Source organism: Plecotus auritus, assembly GCF_963455305.1.
Source record: "Plecotus auritus genome assembly, chromosome: 2".
Lineage (NCBI taxonomy): Eukaryota > Metazoa > Chordata > Mammalia > Chiroptera > Vespertilionidae > Plecotus > Plecotus auritus.
This window is the reverse complement of record NC_137771.1, coordinates 170,545,746-170,562,204: the sequence shown is the minus strand read 5'-3', so window position 1 is coordinate 170,562,204 and position 16,459 is coordinate 170,545,746. Positions and strand designations below refer to the sequence as shown.

Sequence of the window (16,459 nt, the reverse complement as noted above, 5' to 3'; positions counted from 1 at the left end):
ATGCCCATACTTTGAATGAAGGTGCACAAATAAAAATTATTTTATCCCCTTGTATCAATCAGCTTGGGCTGCCAGAACAGACTGTGTGACTTAAATAATAGAAATTTATTTTTTCACAGATCTGGAGGCTGGAAGTCCAAGATCAAGGTCCAATAGGGTTTGGTTTTTGGTGAAGACTCTCTTCCTGGTTTGCAGATAGCCGCCTTTTTGCTGTGTCCTCACATGGCAGAAAGAGAGGGAGAGAGAGCTCTCTAGTGTCCCTTCCTTTTCTTGTAAGGGCACCACCCTATTGGATTAGGGCCCTGACCTTATGACCTCATTGAACCTCAATCACCTCCTCACAGGCCCTGTCTCCAAATGCAGTCATAGTGGGGATAGTAGAGTTAGAGCTTCAACATTATGGAGTTGGGTGGGGACACAAAAATTTAGCCTATAACACCCCATTTCTGACATTCAGTTTGGAGCGGGGAAATGGGCAATTATGAGCCAGGGATCTAAGCTTCTGTTCCCACCTTTTACCAGTCAGATGTGTGACTTTAAACCTCTGGACCTCTGCTTCTGTAGAATAAAGTGTTTGAATTCAGTGGTCTCTAAAACCTGGGCTAGCCTTGGTTTTCTATGATCTATTTTAAAGGAGTGGAGTAGGTTAGGATTGCAGGGGAGGTATATTAAACCTTTGTTTCAATTCCTATTGTTGAGGAAGTTAGATCTGATGTCACAACTAGGCAAGAAAAATTTTAGTCGGTCGTGATACTTAGGACAGGGGGCAGAAACAAGGCAGGAGAGGTGTATCAGAATGAGCGAAGGCTGAGGCTCCCAACCCTGCCCCTCCCCTTTGATTTTAATTTGGGGAGACTAAGGCCCAGACCATTTCAGATGTTGTATGTCCTCTAGGAGATTGAGAGAATGGCCTAAAGGCTGAAGCCTCTTTAATTGTGAATGGCCCTCTATACATTCTGCTTCTGCATCAGAGGCCAGTTTCAGCCAATGTGTAGGTTGGGACCACCCATAGACCACAAACCTAGAAAGGCCCACTTGTTACTGTGCCACGCTAGCCCTGACTCTTACATAGGGAAGCTAGCAGCCCACCTGCCTCCTTGTCAACTCTCTGCTGTGCTCTTATTTGGAAAGAGCAGAGGTCCTGGAGTTGAGTATAATTCATATGTGCAGCCTTTTGACCCCCTAGTGGTCAACTTTAGAAAGTTGTGTTGTCAAATCGTCTTGGATTTGAGCTCCACAAATTTCTAACCTTTTGGAGCCTTATTTTCTTTTTTGTAAGCTGGAGCAAATGGCTACCCTACAGGGTTGTGTAAGGATCAGTGCAGCACTGGCAAATGGCATCCTTGTAATATTTGAACCTGGTATTAGCATCTTGAGAACTACTTCCAGGGGGAAATCCTTGCATGGAGAGTAGAGGAGGAAGCTTCCTCATCTGATTTCCAATTTGGTAACCAGGGCCAAGAAACATGCACTATCCTCCATGCGGACAAGCACCTTAATGAGAAGGCCAGTGGGCTGCACCCTAGCCTAAGCCCTGGAAGACTCTCTGAAGTCAGCCCTGATACTCATTCACCTCCAGAGGACGGGTCCCAGAGGCTTGGTGCAGAGCAGGGGAGAGACATGGTACCTGCCCTTATGGAGCTTTTTCCCTAGTGAAGGGGCCACAAGACTGTTCTCTAGCACAGCACTTGTCCATGGAAACATGATGTGAGCCACATATGTAATCTTAAATTTTCTAGTAGTCACATTTTTTTATAAAACAAGTGAAAGCAATTTTAATAAATTTAACCCAATATACCCAAGATACTATCATTTCAACATATCCTATCTAATAAAAGAGTAATATGCAAATAACCATCACTCCGTTACACCCACAAGCCATGCCCACCAGCCAATCAGGAGTGAGTATGCAAATTAACCCATGGAGAGAGCAGGAGGGAGGCTTGGGTTTCCCCAGCGATGGAGGAAGCCAAGCTTTCCTCACACCCTGGAGGGCCCAGGCCTCCACTCCAGGCTACAAAGTTTCAATTATAGAAGATAAATAAATCCCAACAAAATGGTGGCAGCCACGGAGCTGGAGAGAGCAGGAGGCTAGGGTTGCCCCCAGCGATGGAGGAAGCCAAGCTTTCCGCCTGCCCTGGCTGGCCCAGGCCTCCACTGCAGACTACAAAGTTTCAATTATAGAAGATAAATAAATCCCAACAAAAATGGTGGCAGCCATGGAGCTGGAGAGAGCAGGAGGCTAGGATTGCCCCCGGTGATGGAGGAAGCCGAGCTTCTGCAGCCTTGGGCAGCCTTGGCCTCTGCTTAAGGCTACAAAGTTCAATTATAGGAGATAAATAAATCCCAACAGAAATGGCTGCCTCCACAGAGCGAGCAGAAGGTTTGGCTCTGCTCCAGGCTACAAAGTTTCAATTGTAGAAGATAAATAAATCCCAGATACCAGGGCCTCTGCTTGGGTCGCCGGGGGCATGGCCAGCCTGCAAACCACCACAGGCCCCTCGCCCAGGCCACCCCACGCCCCAAAGGAACCCCCATTCTGATCTGGGACACCATTCAGGGCAAACCAGTTGGACCCCACCCGTGCACCAGGCCTCTATCCTATCTAATAAAAGAGTAATATGCAGATTGACCATCACTCCAACACACAAGGTGGCTGCCCCATGTGGTCAAAGATCCTGCCCCCATGTGGACACAAGATGGCCACCACAAGATGGCCAGCAGAGGAGGGCAGTTGGGAGGGACCAGGCCTGCAAGGGAGGGCAGTTGGGGGCGATCGAGCCTGCAGGGGAGGGCAGTTAGGGGTGACCAGGCTGGCAGAGGAGGGAAGTTGAGGGTGACCGGGCTTGCAGGGAAGGGCAGTTGGGGGGGACCCAGGCCTGCAGGGGAGAGCAGTTGGGGGGGGTACCAGGCCTGCAGGGGAGGGCAGTTAGGGGCAAACAGGCTGGCAGGAGAGCAGTTAGGCATCAGGCTGGCAGGGGAGTGGTTAGGGGGTGATCAGGCTGGCAGGCAGAAGCAGTTAGGGGCAATCAGGAAGGCAGGCAGGCAAGCAGTTGGGAGCCAGCAGTCCTGGATTGTGAGAGGGATGTCCGACTGCCCGTTTAAGCCCGATCCCGGGAGGATCGGGCCTAAACGGGCAGTCGGACATCCCTCAAGGGGTCCCAGATTGGAGAGGGTGCAGGCTGGGCTAAGGGACACTACCCCCCCCCCCCCCCGTGCACGAATTTCATGCACCGGACCTCTAGTAATCAATATAAAAATTATTAATGAGATACTATACATTCTTCAACAGTTGGGTATATTTTATACTTAGTGCCTATGTTTTATTTTAGGGTTTTTATGGTTTTGTGATTTACATTTAAGTCTTTAATCCATTTTGAGTTTATTTTTATGTGTGGTGTAAGTTGCTGGTCTAGTTTCCTTTTTTTTTTTGCATGTATCTGTCCAATTTTCCTAACACTATTTATTGAAGAAACTGTCTTTATCCCATTGTATGTTCTTGCCTCTTTTGTCAAATATTAATTAACCGTAAAGGTGTGGATTTATTTCTGGGCTCTCTATTCTGTTCCATTGATCTATATGCCTGTTCTTGTGCCAATACCATGCTGTTTTGGTTACTATGGCCTTATAGTGTAGTTTGATATCAGGTAGTGTTACCTCCAACTTTGTTCTTCTTTCTCAAGATAGCTGAGGCTATTCAGGGTCTTTTGTGGTTCCATATACATTTTTCTAATATTTGTTCTAGATCTGTGAGATATGCCATTGGTATTTTAATAAGAATTGCATTGAATCTGTAGATTACTTTGGGTAGCATGAACATTTTAATGATGTTAATTTTCCTTCCACTTATTGGTATCTTATTGGTATCTTTCTCAATTGCTTTTTTTCAGTATCTTATAATTTTTCGAGTACAGGTCTTTTAGCTCCTTAGTTAAATTTATTCCTCGTACTTATTTTTTTGTTGCAATAGTAAATGGATTGTTTTTTATTTAATTTATTGTTCTGGTAACTTATTATTGTATACAAAAATGCCACCAAATTCTGAATATTAATTTTTTATCCTGCAATTTTGCCAAATTCATTTATTAGATCTAGTCATTTTTTGGTGGAGTCTTTAGGGTTTTCTATATATAATATCATCATCTGCAGATAATGACAGTTTTACTTCCTTCTTACCAACTTGGATGCCTCTTATTTCTTCTTCTTGTCTGATTGCTGTGGCTAATACTTCTAGTACTATGCTGACTAAGAGTAGTAAAAGAAGATATCTCTGTCTTGTTCCTGATCTTAAGGGAAACATTTTTAGTTTTTGCATTGAGTATGATGTTGGCTATAGCATTGTCATATTTGGCCTTTATTATGTTAGGTATGTTCCCTCTACTCCTACTTTGCTGAGAGTTTTTATCATAAGTGGGTGCTGGATTTTATCTAATGTTTTTTCTGTCTCTGTGATATGATCATATGGTTTTTATCCTCCCTTTTGTTTAAGTGATGTATCACGTGTATTGATTTGCTAATATTGTGTCAACTTTGCATCCCTGGAATAAATCCCACTTGGTCATGGTGTATTATCTTTTTAATGTATTACTGGATCTGATTTGCTAATATTTTGTTGAGGATTTTAGCACCTATATCATTCAGGGATATTGGCCTATAATTTTATTTCTTTGTCATGTCTTTATCTAGATTTGGAATTAGAACAATGCTGGCCTCATAAATGAGTTTGGAAGTCTTCCCTGCTCTTGAATATTTTAGAATAGTTTAAAAGGGATATGTGTTAGTTCTTCTTTGAATGTTTGGTAACATTTGCGTGTGAAGCTATACAGTCTTTTGTTCGTTGGTAATTTTTGATTACTGCTTCAATTTTATGAGTTGTAATTGGTCTATTCAGACTTTCTGATTCTTCCTGATTGAGTTTTTGAAGATTGCATGTTTCTTGGAAGTTATCCATTTTGCCCAGGTTGACCAATATGTTGGCATATAGTTGTTCATAGTATTTTCTTACAATCCCTTGTATTTCTGTGGTGTCAGTTGTTACTTCTCCTCATTCATTTCTGATTTTATTTATTTGGATCCTCTCTCTTTTTTTCTTGATGAGTCTGGTTGAAGGTTTGTTAATCTTGTTTATCTTTTTAAAGAACCAGCTCTTGGTTTCATTATGTTTTGCATTGTTTTTATAATTTCTATGTAATTTATTTCCACTCTTATTTTTTATTATTTCTTCCCTTTTATTACTTCTGGGCTTTGTTTGTTGTTCTTTTTCTAGGGTTAGATTGTTTGTTTGAGATTTTTCTTGCTTCTCAAGGTAGGCCTATAATACTGTGAACTTCCCTCTCAGGACTGTTTTCACTGTATCCTATAGATTTTGAATTGTTTTGTTCATTTTCATTAGTTCCTAGGTAACTTTTGATTTATTCCTTGATCTTTTAGTTAACCCATTCATTGTTTAATAACATGTTATTTAGCCTCCATGTGTTTTAGTGTATTTCAGGTTTTTATTATTGTAATGGATTTCTAGTTTCATATTATTGTGGTCAGGAAAGATGCTTGATATGATTTCAATCTTCTTGAATTTATTAAGACATTCTGTGTTTCATAATATGTGGTCTATCTTTGAGAATGTTCCATGTGCACTTGAGAAGACTGTATATTCTGCTGCTTTGGAATGAAATGTTCTGTAAATGTGTCCAGTCCAATGTGTCGTTTAAGGTCACTATTGCCTTGTTGAATTTTTGTCTGGAAGATCTATCCATTGATGTCAGTGGGATGTTAGAATAATCTACTATGACTATATTGCTGTCGATCTCTCCCTTAATGTTCACCAAGATTTTCTTTATATATTTAGGGACTCCTATTTTGGGTGCATATATGTTTACAAGGGCTAGCAGGGGTCCTCAAACTACGGCCCGCGGCCCACATGCGGCCCGCCGAGGACATTTATACGGCCCGCCGGGTGCCGCTGCCTGTCCTGCTTAGCAGCCGACTCGTCCCGGGCCCGCAGTGCACATAGGAATTTGTTCATAGCTTTTTTTTTAAACTATAGTCCGGCCCTCCAACGGTCTGAAGGACAGTGAACTGGCCCCCTGTTTAAAAAGTTTGAGGACCCCTGGTAGCCGCTGGTAGGATCGATCCCTTTAGTATTATGTAGTGACCTTTTTCTGTCTCTTGTTATGGCCTTTGTTTTGAAGTCTATTTTGTCTGATTTAAATATTGCAACCCCAGCTTTTTATTTTATTTCTGTTTGTATGGAATATTTATTTTTTCTATTTCTTCACTTTCAGTTTGTGTATATCTTTTGTTCTGAGGTGGGTCTCTTGTAGACAGCCTATATATTATGGGTCATGTTTTCTTATCCATTCAGCTACCTATGTCTTTTGATTGGAGCATTTAAAGTTATTATTGATACTTATTTATTACAGTTTTATTCTTTATACCTATGTTCCTCTATTTCTTTCTTCTTCTAAAATAATACTCTTTTAACATTACTTGTAATACTGATTTGGTGATAATGATCACCTTTAGCTTTTTTTGGGGGAGTGGGGGCGGGTCTGGGAAGCTCTTTGTTTTGCCTTCAAGTTTAAATGATAGCTTTGCTGGATAGAATAGTCTTGGTTGTAGGGCCTTGCTTTTCGTTAGGGGCCCATTAACATTTATGGTTAGGACTGGTGGCCCTGGGAAGACACAGCTGAAACCTTGACAGGTGATAATCCAATCTGCCTCTGCTCGGGAAGGAGCACAACCAGGCCACCACCTCAGTCATCCTCAGGTGCTCCCTTCCTTTCCCAGTCAGATGACAGATCTTGCTGTGCAGGTCTCATTTGTTCCCACTCTCACCGTCCTGGTCCTGGCCGCCTCATCCTCTGTCCTCTGAGCAAATCCCAACTGGTCTCCTCAATTTCTCTCATACCCCATTCTAATCTCCACATTGCTATTCAAAAAATATATATTTTTTTAAATCAAATGAGATTTTATTACTCTCTTCCTTGGAATCCTCCCGAAATCTGCTATTGTCTTTAAATTAAAACTCATGATCTTCAACCAGCCCAGCTCCGAGATATCCCCTTACCCAGCTTTGAAGCATTTTGCCTCTCTTAAGGCTCAGATTTTATTCTAGCTTTTATTATGCATGTCAGACTACTTGTTGAAGCTCTGGCCAAAGTCTTATTTAAAATAGAGATTTGAATCAGTATTTTAGTACAGATGAGGTCTCAAAGATCCCATGTGACAAAATAGAAAATTGCTTTGATACCACACTTACAATCTTTTTTTCTCTCTACTTCAGTGGTCTGTAATTTATCTTGCTAAGTTATCTTCTTTTAAGGTTATTTCAGTCTTTCTTTTTTATGTAATATGTTTGCTCTGTTACTTATCCTAACAGTACTTTATTTTTTACTATATAATCTTTTTCTTTTTTTCTCTCTTTATTGAGATATAATTGGAAGATAGCATTACTAACACTACTTTTTATTCTTTTTATTTTTTAGATGTCCACCTGTGCTCTCTCATTTTCCTGTACTACTTGTACAGTACATATTTTTGATCATTTACTTTGGAATCCAAACATGTGTATCGGTCAGTGCAAACATCTGACCATTTCATTATGACTTCTAATGTCCCTGAACATTTACATATGAGATAGTCATGCTTGAACATTGACATATTGAAATAAATATTATTATAATTTATTTTCCTTTTATTTCTCCTTAATATTTAGGTAGGATCTTAACATTTATTTTCTTTCTGAAGTTATATATATGGGTGGTTAGTGGCAAACTTCAATTCAGGATGGCCCAGGGACATTGCTAAATATCTGTTATAAAACGTGGGCATTTGTTCTAAGTGGAGAACAACTATTTTAACTAATCCTTAAAATCCATTTTGAATTTGCCTCCTAGTGGAGTGACTGCTCCCTGGTTTGCCTGAAATGGTATTGGTTTAATCCTCTTTTCCTGGCAGAATTATTATGTCCCTTTTGGTGTCGAGAGTGCCAGTTTGGATGATAAGTTATGACACCACACATTTTTAGAAGCATTTTTTCTCCTTACCGTCTTGATTACGTATTCCCCTTTTCAGCAGCATTCTCTCAGTCTTTCTAGATCCTTTGACAAAAAGTGCTGGGCCGCTCCACTGTTGAACTTTCACTGTTAAAAACTGCCAACATTCTATTTTACTTGTCCTTGAAAAAAAAAAAAAAGATTACTGTTTAAATACCTTCAGTGCCTTGGCCTTTTTCCTCTCATTAATTGATCCTGTCTCCACCAATTCTCTTAAGTTACTCTTCTATTTTTAGCATTTCTACCTTAATCCCCTTCCACTTATTTTTCGACACAACCTTACTGTTCTGCCAAATTTTCATGCTTTCACAAAATTAATTTTGCCTTATCTGACAATTTGCAACTTCAAATTTTTGCCTATAAATAGAATCCATTAGTTATTTTAGCCCAAAGTCTCTTTGTTTTGATGTAAACTCTCTGGTGTTAACTCACATTAAAATAAGCATTCCTCAGTTCCATTTTTAGCTGAATGCTTTATTTGTTACCTTTGGATCATACCATAAACTGCTCTTACTCTGATATGGAAGTACCTCCAAACAGCATTCTTTTGCTATTTTTTGAGGAACTGCCATATTTTTAACTTAATTTTATTTTTTACAGAATACAGGAATTTTAGCCTTTGGATTAAGATGTTGAGCTCCCAAGAGTTTTAAAGATGCGTCTTCTAGTGTTTTTTATTTTTTTTTATTTTGATAAATACACGTAACTTAAAAGTTACCATTTCAACCATTTTAAAGTATACAATTCAGGGGCATTAAGTATATTCACAGTGTTGTGCAGCCATCACCACTATCTAGTTCAGAACTGTTTATCCCCCAGACAGAAACCCCCTCACACTGAGCAGGCACTTCCCACCCCACCCCAGCTCATCACAGCCACTAATCTGCTTTCTGTCTCTATGGATTTGCCCCTTCAGAAAATTTCACATAAATGGAATTGTATATTTTTTGGTGTCCTGCTTTCTTCACTTAGCAAATTTGTTCAAGGTTCATCCATGTTATAGCATGTCTCATTACTTTATTCCTGAATAATATTTCATTGTATAGGTAGACCACTTTTTGCTTATCCATTCATCAGTTGACCAGTCATGTTTATCATATCTTTACTCCACAATGAAATGAGCATTACAGTAAGTTAAGTGCAGTGAATGGCACATGGATATTTAAGGCGGGGTCTTAGTGATTGGACATGTTGCTGATGCTGTGGCATAGAGCGTGTGTAAGAGGGCATGTTTACCTCTGTTTGGATGCTGGAATCTTTTTCCTTTTTTAATTTTCTTTCTCCCCACCTTCCAACTTCTTTTTTCCCTTTTTTTATAACTAGATTTTTTGTTTTTTCTTTACCATTATATTTATAGGTTTTAGAAAAGACAACTGAATAAATTATTCATAGTCCCACCACCCCAAAATAACATTTGATGCATTTTCTTCTGGTCATTTTTCTATGTTTGGGTATTTCATGTTTTGTAATTATTATCACATTGGACAGAAAATTTTATATGCTGTTCTTTTTCATAAAATTCATTAATTTAGCAAATATCTGAATATCTATAATGTGCTGGGCACTGTTCTGGATACCTCTGGTGAATGAGTAAAAAGTACAGGTGGGATGTGGTTCGAGAGTCATCAGCTTCTGGGTGATATTTAAAGTCTCGGGGCTGCTGCATAGTGTTCCATGGTGTAAATGTACCACAGCGTTTTTATCCACTTGTCTACTGATGGGCACTTGGCCTGACACAGCATGGAGGGGCCTGGAGAGTATTATGCTGAGTGAAATAAGCCACTCAGAGAAAGACAAGTATCACATAAAGTCACTCATGTATGGAATCTAATGAACAAAATAAACTGGTGAACAAAATAGATCCAGAGACATAGAAGCATGGAACGGACTGTGGAATCTCAGAGAGAAGGCAGGGGAGGATGGGTGGGTGGGAAGAGATCAACCAAAGAACTTGTATGCATATATGCATAACCCATGGACACAGACAATAGGGTGGTAAAGGCCTGGAGGGAGTAGGGGGAGGTGGCTGGAGGCGGTCAGTGTGGGGAAAAGGGACATATGTAATACTTTCAACAACAAAGATTTTTTTTTTTAATGATAAAGTCATGGGGTTGTCCACAGCCTCCTGGGGGAGAGCTTAGGGTGCTGAGGGGAGGACCCAGAACTCGGCCGCTGCAACCGTCGGGCAGAGGAGATAGATGAAGAAGGGTCAGCCTGGAGAATCTGAGAAGCAGGAAGTGAAGGAGAAGGTCTTTGAAGGGGAGTGGCCCCTCATGTCAAGTGCTACAGTACATCCGAGTGAGGTGGTGAAGAGGATTACCTGCTGGGTTTGGCGAGATGGTGGTCTGGCTGGAGCTCATGGAGTAGAGGGGGTCACAGCCCAGATGGAGTGTGCTGAGGAGCAAATGATAGGATATTTTAACATACTTCTCTGTCTCATATATTAACATTTTACTTAACCACTTATTGTCTTCCTGCTGTGTGACATTTACATTGTTTCCAACTTTCACTACAAACAAGACCGAAGTGAACAGCTGTGTAAACTTGCTTTTCTACTTTTAGCATCATTTCCTTTGACTGGAGGCACAGAGAGGAAGTTGCTGGCCTAAGAGCAGAGTACTTAAAGCTCATGTTTCATTCGCTCAGATCCTTTCTAAAAGGGCTGACTGGTACTCCCCCTCCAGCAGTGTTGGAGGGGCCCCAGCTCCCTGACTGCAATTGTCAGTGGGGTCCCCCCAGAACAGGTCTCTCCTATCAGCTTAGAAATTCTTTGAATCTTGAAGAGCATTGAATGGCAAGAACAAAACCACATTATGGCATCAAAACTACACTCACTAGATAGTTATGTTAAACAGAATGGAGGTGCTGTGATTGTCGTTCCACATGGAACCACACTTAAATGTGATGCTGGTGTGTTAATCCTCTTTCACTAGGGTTCCGGTGGAACCTTAGACCAGCTATGCCGAGGGAAATACGCAGCCATCATCTTCACCTCCCATTCCTGTGCATTCTTACCGATGGGATCGGTGCTGGCGTGTAAGGGAATTTCCGCTTTTCCAGTCAACACCCTGCAATCTCTCATGGCAGCTGCCTGCTGATAGCAGACAGTGACATCTGCCCTTTCCACGTGTGCCTCGGGTGGGGTTTCATAAACATTCCAGCTTGTGGCAGAGAGAGAACAACTTCCAGGCTGGTCACCATTGCAAAATGCCCCGCCCTCCCCTTCCTATTCCTCTAAAACACCCGCCACTGTATCGCACTGCATCGCACTGCGGGGCATATTAGGAGTTGTCCCTCCCGCAGTAGCAGCTGGATAAAAGGAGGCGGACCCCAGCTGCTTCTGGGTGAGCTGTTTAAGGGCTGGCTCCACAGCGCCTCTCCAGTCATCGCTTCATCCCAGCAGGATGGGTGTTGCTATTTGCTGGGCCTTAAGCGGGAAGATGGAGTGTTGATTGTGTCCGACATGAAATAGATGTGGTAAGAGAGATACAAGGGCCTCTCCCTCCAACTGAGTCATTTCCCGGAGAGGTCGTGGATCACCATAGATAATCCCCAAAGCGGAAGCCTCAGCAGCAGTGACAGCTCAGCAGGTGTTGAGTGTTCTAGAATAGGCAGGCCCCGGTGCAGGCCTGCACTGTGACCGGCTCTGTGGCTTGAGTGGGCGACTTCTCTGAATCTCATTGTTCTCATCTGTTTAAAAACTAGAAGGATGATGTAGTACCAGCCACCTTAAATTACTGCAGGAAATCAGGCGATGATGTGTGTAAAGTGCCCAGCATAGTGCCCGACCATGCTCAGTCAGGGTGCACTGTGTCCTTTGTTGTCCCACCCATTCTCGTTGACTCTGCCTCGTTGCTCCAAGTTGGTGGCGGAGACCTGACTCCTCAAGCCTCTTTCTCTGTTTCCTACTTGCAGGAGGCTTTGTGAAGAGGCACGGTCAGCCTGTTTCCAAAACCTTGGGGTAAGTTCTGGGATGTTCAAGCCAGGGTAAGGGCTGGATTGGCTTTTCCTGCTGACTTGACAGAACAGGTCTAGGGAACACATCTTCTTGGGGATCCTGGATCATGATAACTAAAGTGGGCGCCTATTGGGGTGTGATGGGCCATTCACAGTGCCTCCTGACCTGGCCTCTGTGGATAGCCCCTGGACTAAATGCTGCTAAATGCTGAGGAAGGGGGATCTGTGGCCATATAGTCTGCAGGGATGTCTAACAATCAAGGCAATAGTTGAAAGACTTAAGTAAGTAGACGTAGAAGGGGCAATTTATGTGACACTTCTTATGGAAGGTGAAATTATATTGGTAAGGGTAAGTAATAGTAGCGGCTATAACAAACAAGACCCCCAATCACAATAACAAAGGGAAAGCTTTTTGGTGGTGTTTTTTTTTTAATCCTCACCCGAGGATATTTTTCCATTGATATTTTTTAGAGAGAGGGAAAGACAGAGAGAAATATCGATGTGAGAGAAACACAATTGGTTGCCTCCTGCATGCGCCCCGGGCTGGGGAGGAGCCTGCAATTGAGGTACATGACCTTGACCCTTTAGTCCGCAGGCCAATGCTCTATCCACTGAGCCAAACCGGCTAGGGCAGCAAAGTTTATTTCTTACTCCAGCAGTCAATTCAGATATTCTTAAACAGGTGGAGAAATTTCCTATTATTTTTCAGGGATCCAGGCTCTTTCCATTTTGTGGCTCCACCATCTCCTAGTCCTTGGAGCCTCTGCTGGACGCTGTGCGTCTAGCCAGACGAGTGGACAAGAGAGAGTCTGGAGAATCTCACAGGAAGTTTTATGGGTCCAGTCTAGAGATGGCATACAGCACTTCTGCTTGAAGTCTGTTGGCCACAACCCAGGTGTTTGGTCAGAACTCAGTAGAATTCAGGTGTATCCTACTTTAAGGGAGTTTAGTAAATGAAGTCTAGCTGCAGACCCAGGAGGTAGAGGAAATAGGTTTTGGTGCCACAGATTTTTCCAGGGGGTGCATCAGAAGTGTGTTTGAGGCACAGAGTTAAGAAGGCTGCCCTTAACTGGTAGCTGGCCCCAATTTAAGTGACTTGGATGGTGTCAGAGAAGAAGAGATGTGAATTGCTGCAGTGCCTGGGGCTGGATTCTCTGCTGATTTCTTTCCCGGGACAGATTCACATCCCCCATAGTGGAGACCCGTCCTAGCATCTGGGGAGAGTGCCCACCAAAGTTTGCTACCAAGCTGGGCCGTGCGGTGGTCAGAGAAGGACAGATGGGGCGATTCTCCTGCAAGATCACTGGCCGGCCCCAACCACAGGTCACCTGGCTCAAGGTGAGGTTTTGTCTGCCCCAACTCTGGCCAGACCTGGGGACCCTGAAGGTTTAGCATTAGACCCTTGGACCAATGGGGGTGTCTTTCTAACCAGCCCCTTCTTTTTCATCCATAGGTGGTTCTTGGGGTTTCTCTGTATGTTTCACAGTCATGCTTGTTCCTGCCCCTAGCTGCATACTCTCCCTCTGTTACTCAGTCCACAAGGTCCTATAATCCATGCACACACAAAACAGCATAAGACTTCTGTGGCAACACAGACCTGACCATCTCCACAGAGTGGCATTTGAAGCCGTGGGACTAGGTTTTGAACCTCAGCTCCCTGGTTCACAAAGCGTGTAATACTGGCAAGTCATTTGATCTCTTAGAACCCTGGTCTCTTTATCTGGGAGGCAGAGCTATCCCACCTACCTTGAAATACTCCCTGTGGGCGTGCTTTATAAATCTTTCAGGTCTGGGCGACGTGAAGGCAGAGGTGGAAGAGGAGGTGGTGGGTGGGTAAGTGGAGGCAGCAGGAGGAAGTAAAGGGGGGAGTGGATGTTAAACGGCACTGAGGAGCCGTGGGGAAAACTTGGGGTCAAGGCAGGGAGAGCAGGTTTTCCACAGATGGAACCCCTGGATTAAAATGAGTGATGGGACACATTTTACCCATTTCCTGATTCTCCTGAACTGACCCTGAGGAAAGAGTAAAAGGGACAAGGAGGCAAAGGAGAACTAAAAGGAGAAATATAGGATTTTCCACTAAAAACTGGGGCTCCTTTCAAACAGGCTCCATACGTCTGCTCTAAGCTCAACCAAACACCACACTGCATACATGGACCTGGGGTCAGGGCAGTTGGGCTGTTCAGTGACTACTCTTGTACAGCGTGGGGAATAAAGTCAGCAATACTGTAATAACTATGTGTGGTGTCAAGTGGATTCTAGACTTGCCAGGCTGATCATTTCGTAAGGCATGTAAATATCTAGTCACTGTGTTGTGCACCTAAAACTAACATGATAGTGTGTGTCAACTGTACTTGAAAACTGTTTTTTAAAAGCCTGTTTTCTAAGCGTGTTGACAGAACCCAGAGCAGAGGGCTCTGCTGCCCATGCCCAGGGTCTGTCCCACGAGGATGGGCTGGAGGTAGGAGGACAGAGCCAACCGAGGAGCAGGTTTCTCTGACCAAGCCACCCTCTCGCCCGCCACCCATAGGGAGATGCTCCCCTGCAGCCCAGTGCCCGAGTGTCTATGTCTGAGAGGAATGGGATGCAGGTCCTGGAGATCCAGGAGGTGAGCCAAGATGATGTGGGAGTGTACACCTGCCTGGTGGTGAACGGGTCCGGGAAGGCCTCCATGTCCGCCGAGCTCTCCATCCAAGGTAGGGCTAGGAGGCTGGTGCACACAGTCCCCCCTGGTGTCTCTACCCTCCTCGCTTGTCCATTATGCATCTCTGTGTTGCACGTGTCCTATTTATATGCCCATGTGTCCCCAGAGGCAGGGTCTTGAACCCGAGGAAGGAAGTGGGAGGGCAGCACAGACACAGCCACCCTCCGCCCCTCACCTGTGTCTTCATCTTTTCTTGTTCAGACTCCTTTTTTATGCCTCTAAACGCCAATCGGAAGAGTGGACATGGCTAATGCCATCACCCAAAATGTAACCTGCCTAAAATTTAACTTATCATCCATGCTTCACTCTGTCCTTCAAATCAAACTTAACTCTGTCTACCCCATGACCCCCCTGTTTCTTCTCCCCCAGAGTGGACATTCCAGCCTCACCTTTCACCCCAGCCCCCTCTTGCTATAATCATCTGTCCCTGTCAGTTCTTCCTTTGAAGTATCTTTGAATATGTCTCCTTCTTATATTGCCCTTGGTTCCATCAAGTCCAGCCTAGGAACGTGGGAGCGTGTGGAGCGAGAACCTTGAGCAAGGTGGGATTTGGGGGATCCAGGAGGAATATCGCCTCCGCCTCTCCTCCTCCTCCTTTCTCACCCTTTCTTCTGTGATTTTTCTCTCCCACATTTCCTCCCTTTCCCAGAAACGATTCCTCCTCACTCTCGTTACCATTTTTGGCCTAAGCATTTATCACAGAAAGAAATGTGTTCTGCATTGCAACTCAGGACATGCTCTGTATATAAACATATTTAACTGAAACAATTTTCTTGAAACCATTCTGAGTTGTACGTGTACAGTACATGCTGCTATTTTCTGTTCCATCTGCATCATCTGGCCTGACCACAGAATCCAACTCCACAGCCCACTGCAGGGGCAGGACCTGCTGTGAGGCATGGGGAGTAGAGTCTTAATCACTCTTCCTTTACTTGCCGTGACATTGAATTAGAGACCTGTTCCCTCCTGAAGTACTTAATGACAAAATCCTGTGTCATCTGGGATTTGTTTTAAAACACTCCCAGAAAAAGCTCCATAAAACAAAGCAAAGGGATAGATAAGCCTGGCAAAATATTGATATTTCCTTCATCTGGGTGATGGATTTCAGGGTTTATCGCATCCTTCTCTCTACTATTGTATGTTTTGAAAATTTCCATGATAAAATATAAAAAAAATAATGTGGCAGGAAAAATATATTTTTTGAGGAACTAAATAAAAACACACTTTTCCTTAACATTTTATAGCAGGTATTTATTTTAAAAAATGATGATTGGGTGGTGGTGTTTTGGGGGACCACGTGTAAGTTAAACTGTTTGGGTTTGAAATTTTCAGTACATGTTTATTTTTGTTTGTCCCTCTATGGGCTCTGGTTCCTTCTGTGGCTAGAGAGCGGACAGGTGCCATGCTGCAGGGTGATGGCAGAGGCCACTGAGACAGCAGCGGAAGCACTGACAGTCCTCAGAGCTCAGAGGGGCTTGTTAGATTAACTCAAGAAGGTCAGGACCAGGGAAGCTGAAGGAGAGAGGGAAGTGGGGCCGTAGGTGAGAGCTTAGGAAATGACAACTGTAATGGAAGAGGTTGCTGTCTTATTCCTTTCTCCTGTTGGTGTATAAAATATCCCACTAATAGTGTTTCTACCCTCTCCCTTTTTCCAGGTTTGGACAATGCCAATAGGTATGTTTAGGTTTTATGATTATTATGTTTCCATCTAGAAATGCCCTAAATTCTGAGTCATGGGGGAGGGAGA

General features: G+C 43.3%; 1 protein-coding gene across 1 annotated transcript in view; it reads left to right on the top strand.

Moving 5' to 3' along the window:
- MYLK (myosin light chain kinase) overlaps positions 1–16,459 on the top strand; it is a 187,886-nt gene that overhangs the window by 62,412 nt on the left and 109,015 nt on the right. Inside the window, exons 4-7 of the mRNA XM_080658291.1 lie at positions 11,970–12,015; positions 13,190–13,349; positions 14,539–14,704; positions 16,368–16,386. Coding sequence (XP_080514417.1) covers positions 11,970–12,015; positions 13,190–13,349; positions 14,539–14,704; positions 16,368–16,386 — 391 coding nt within the window. The remainder of the gene's footprint in view (positions 1–11,969; positions 12,016–13,189; positions 13,350–14,538; positions 14,705–16,367; positions 16,387–16,459) is intronic.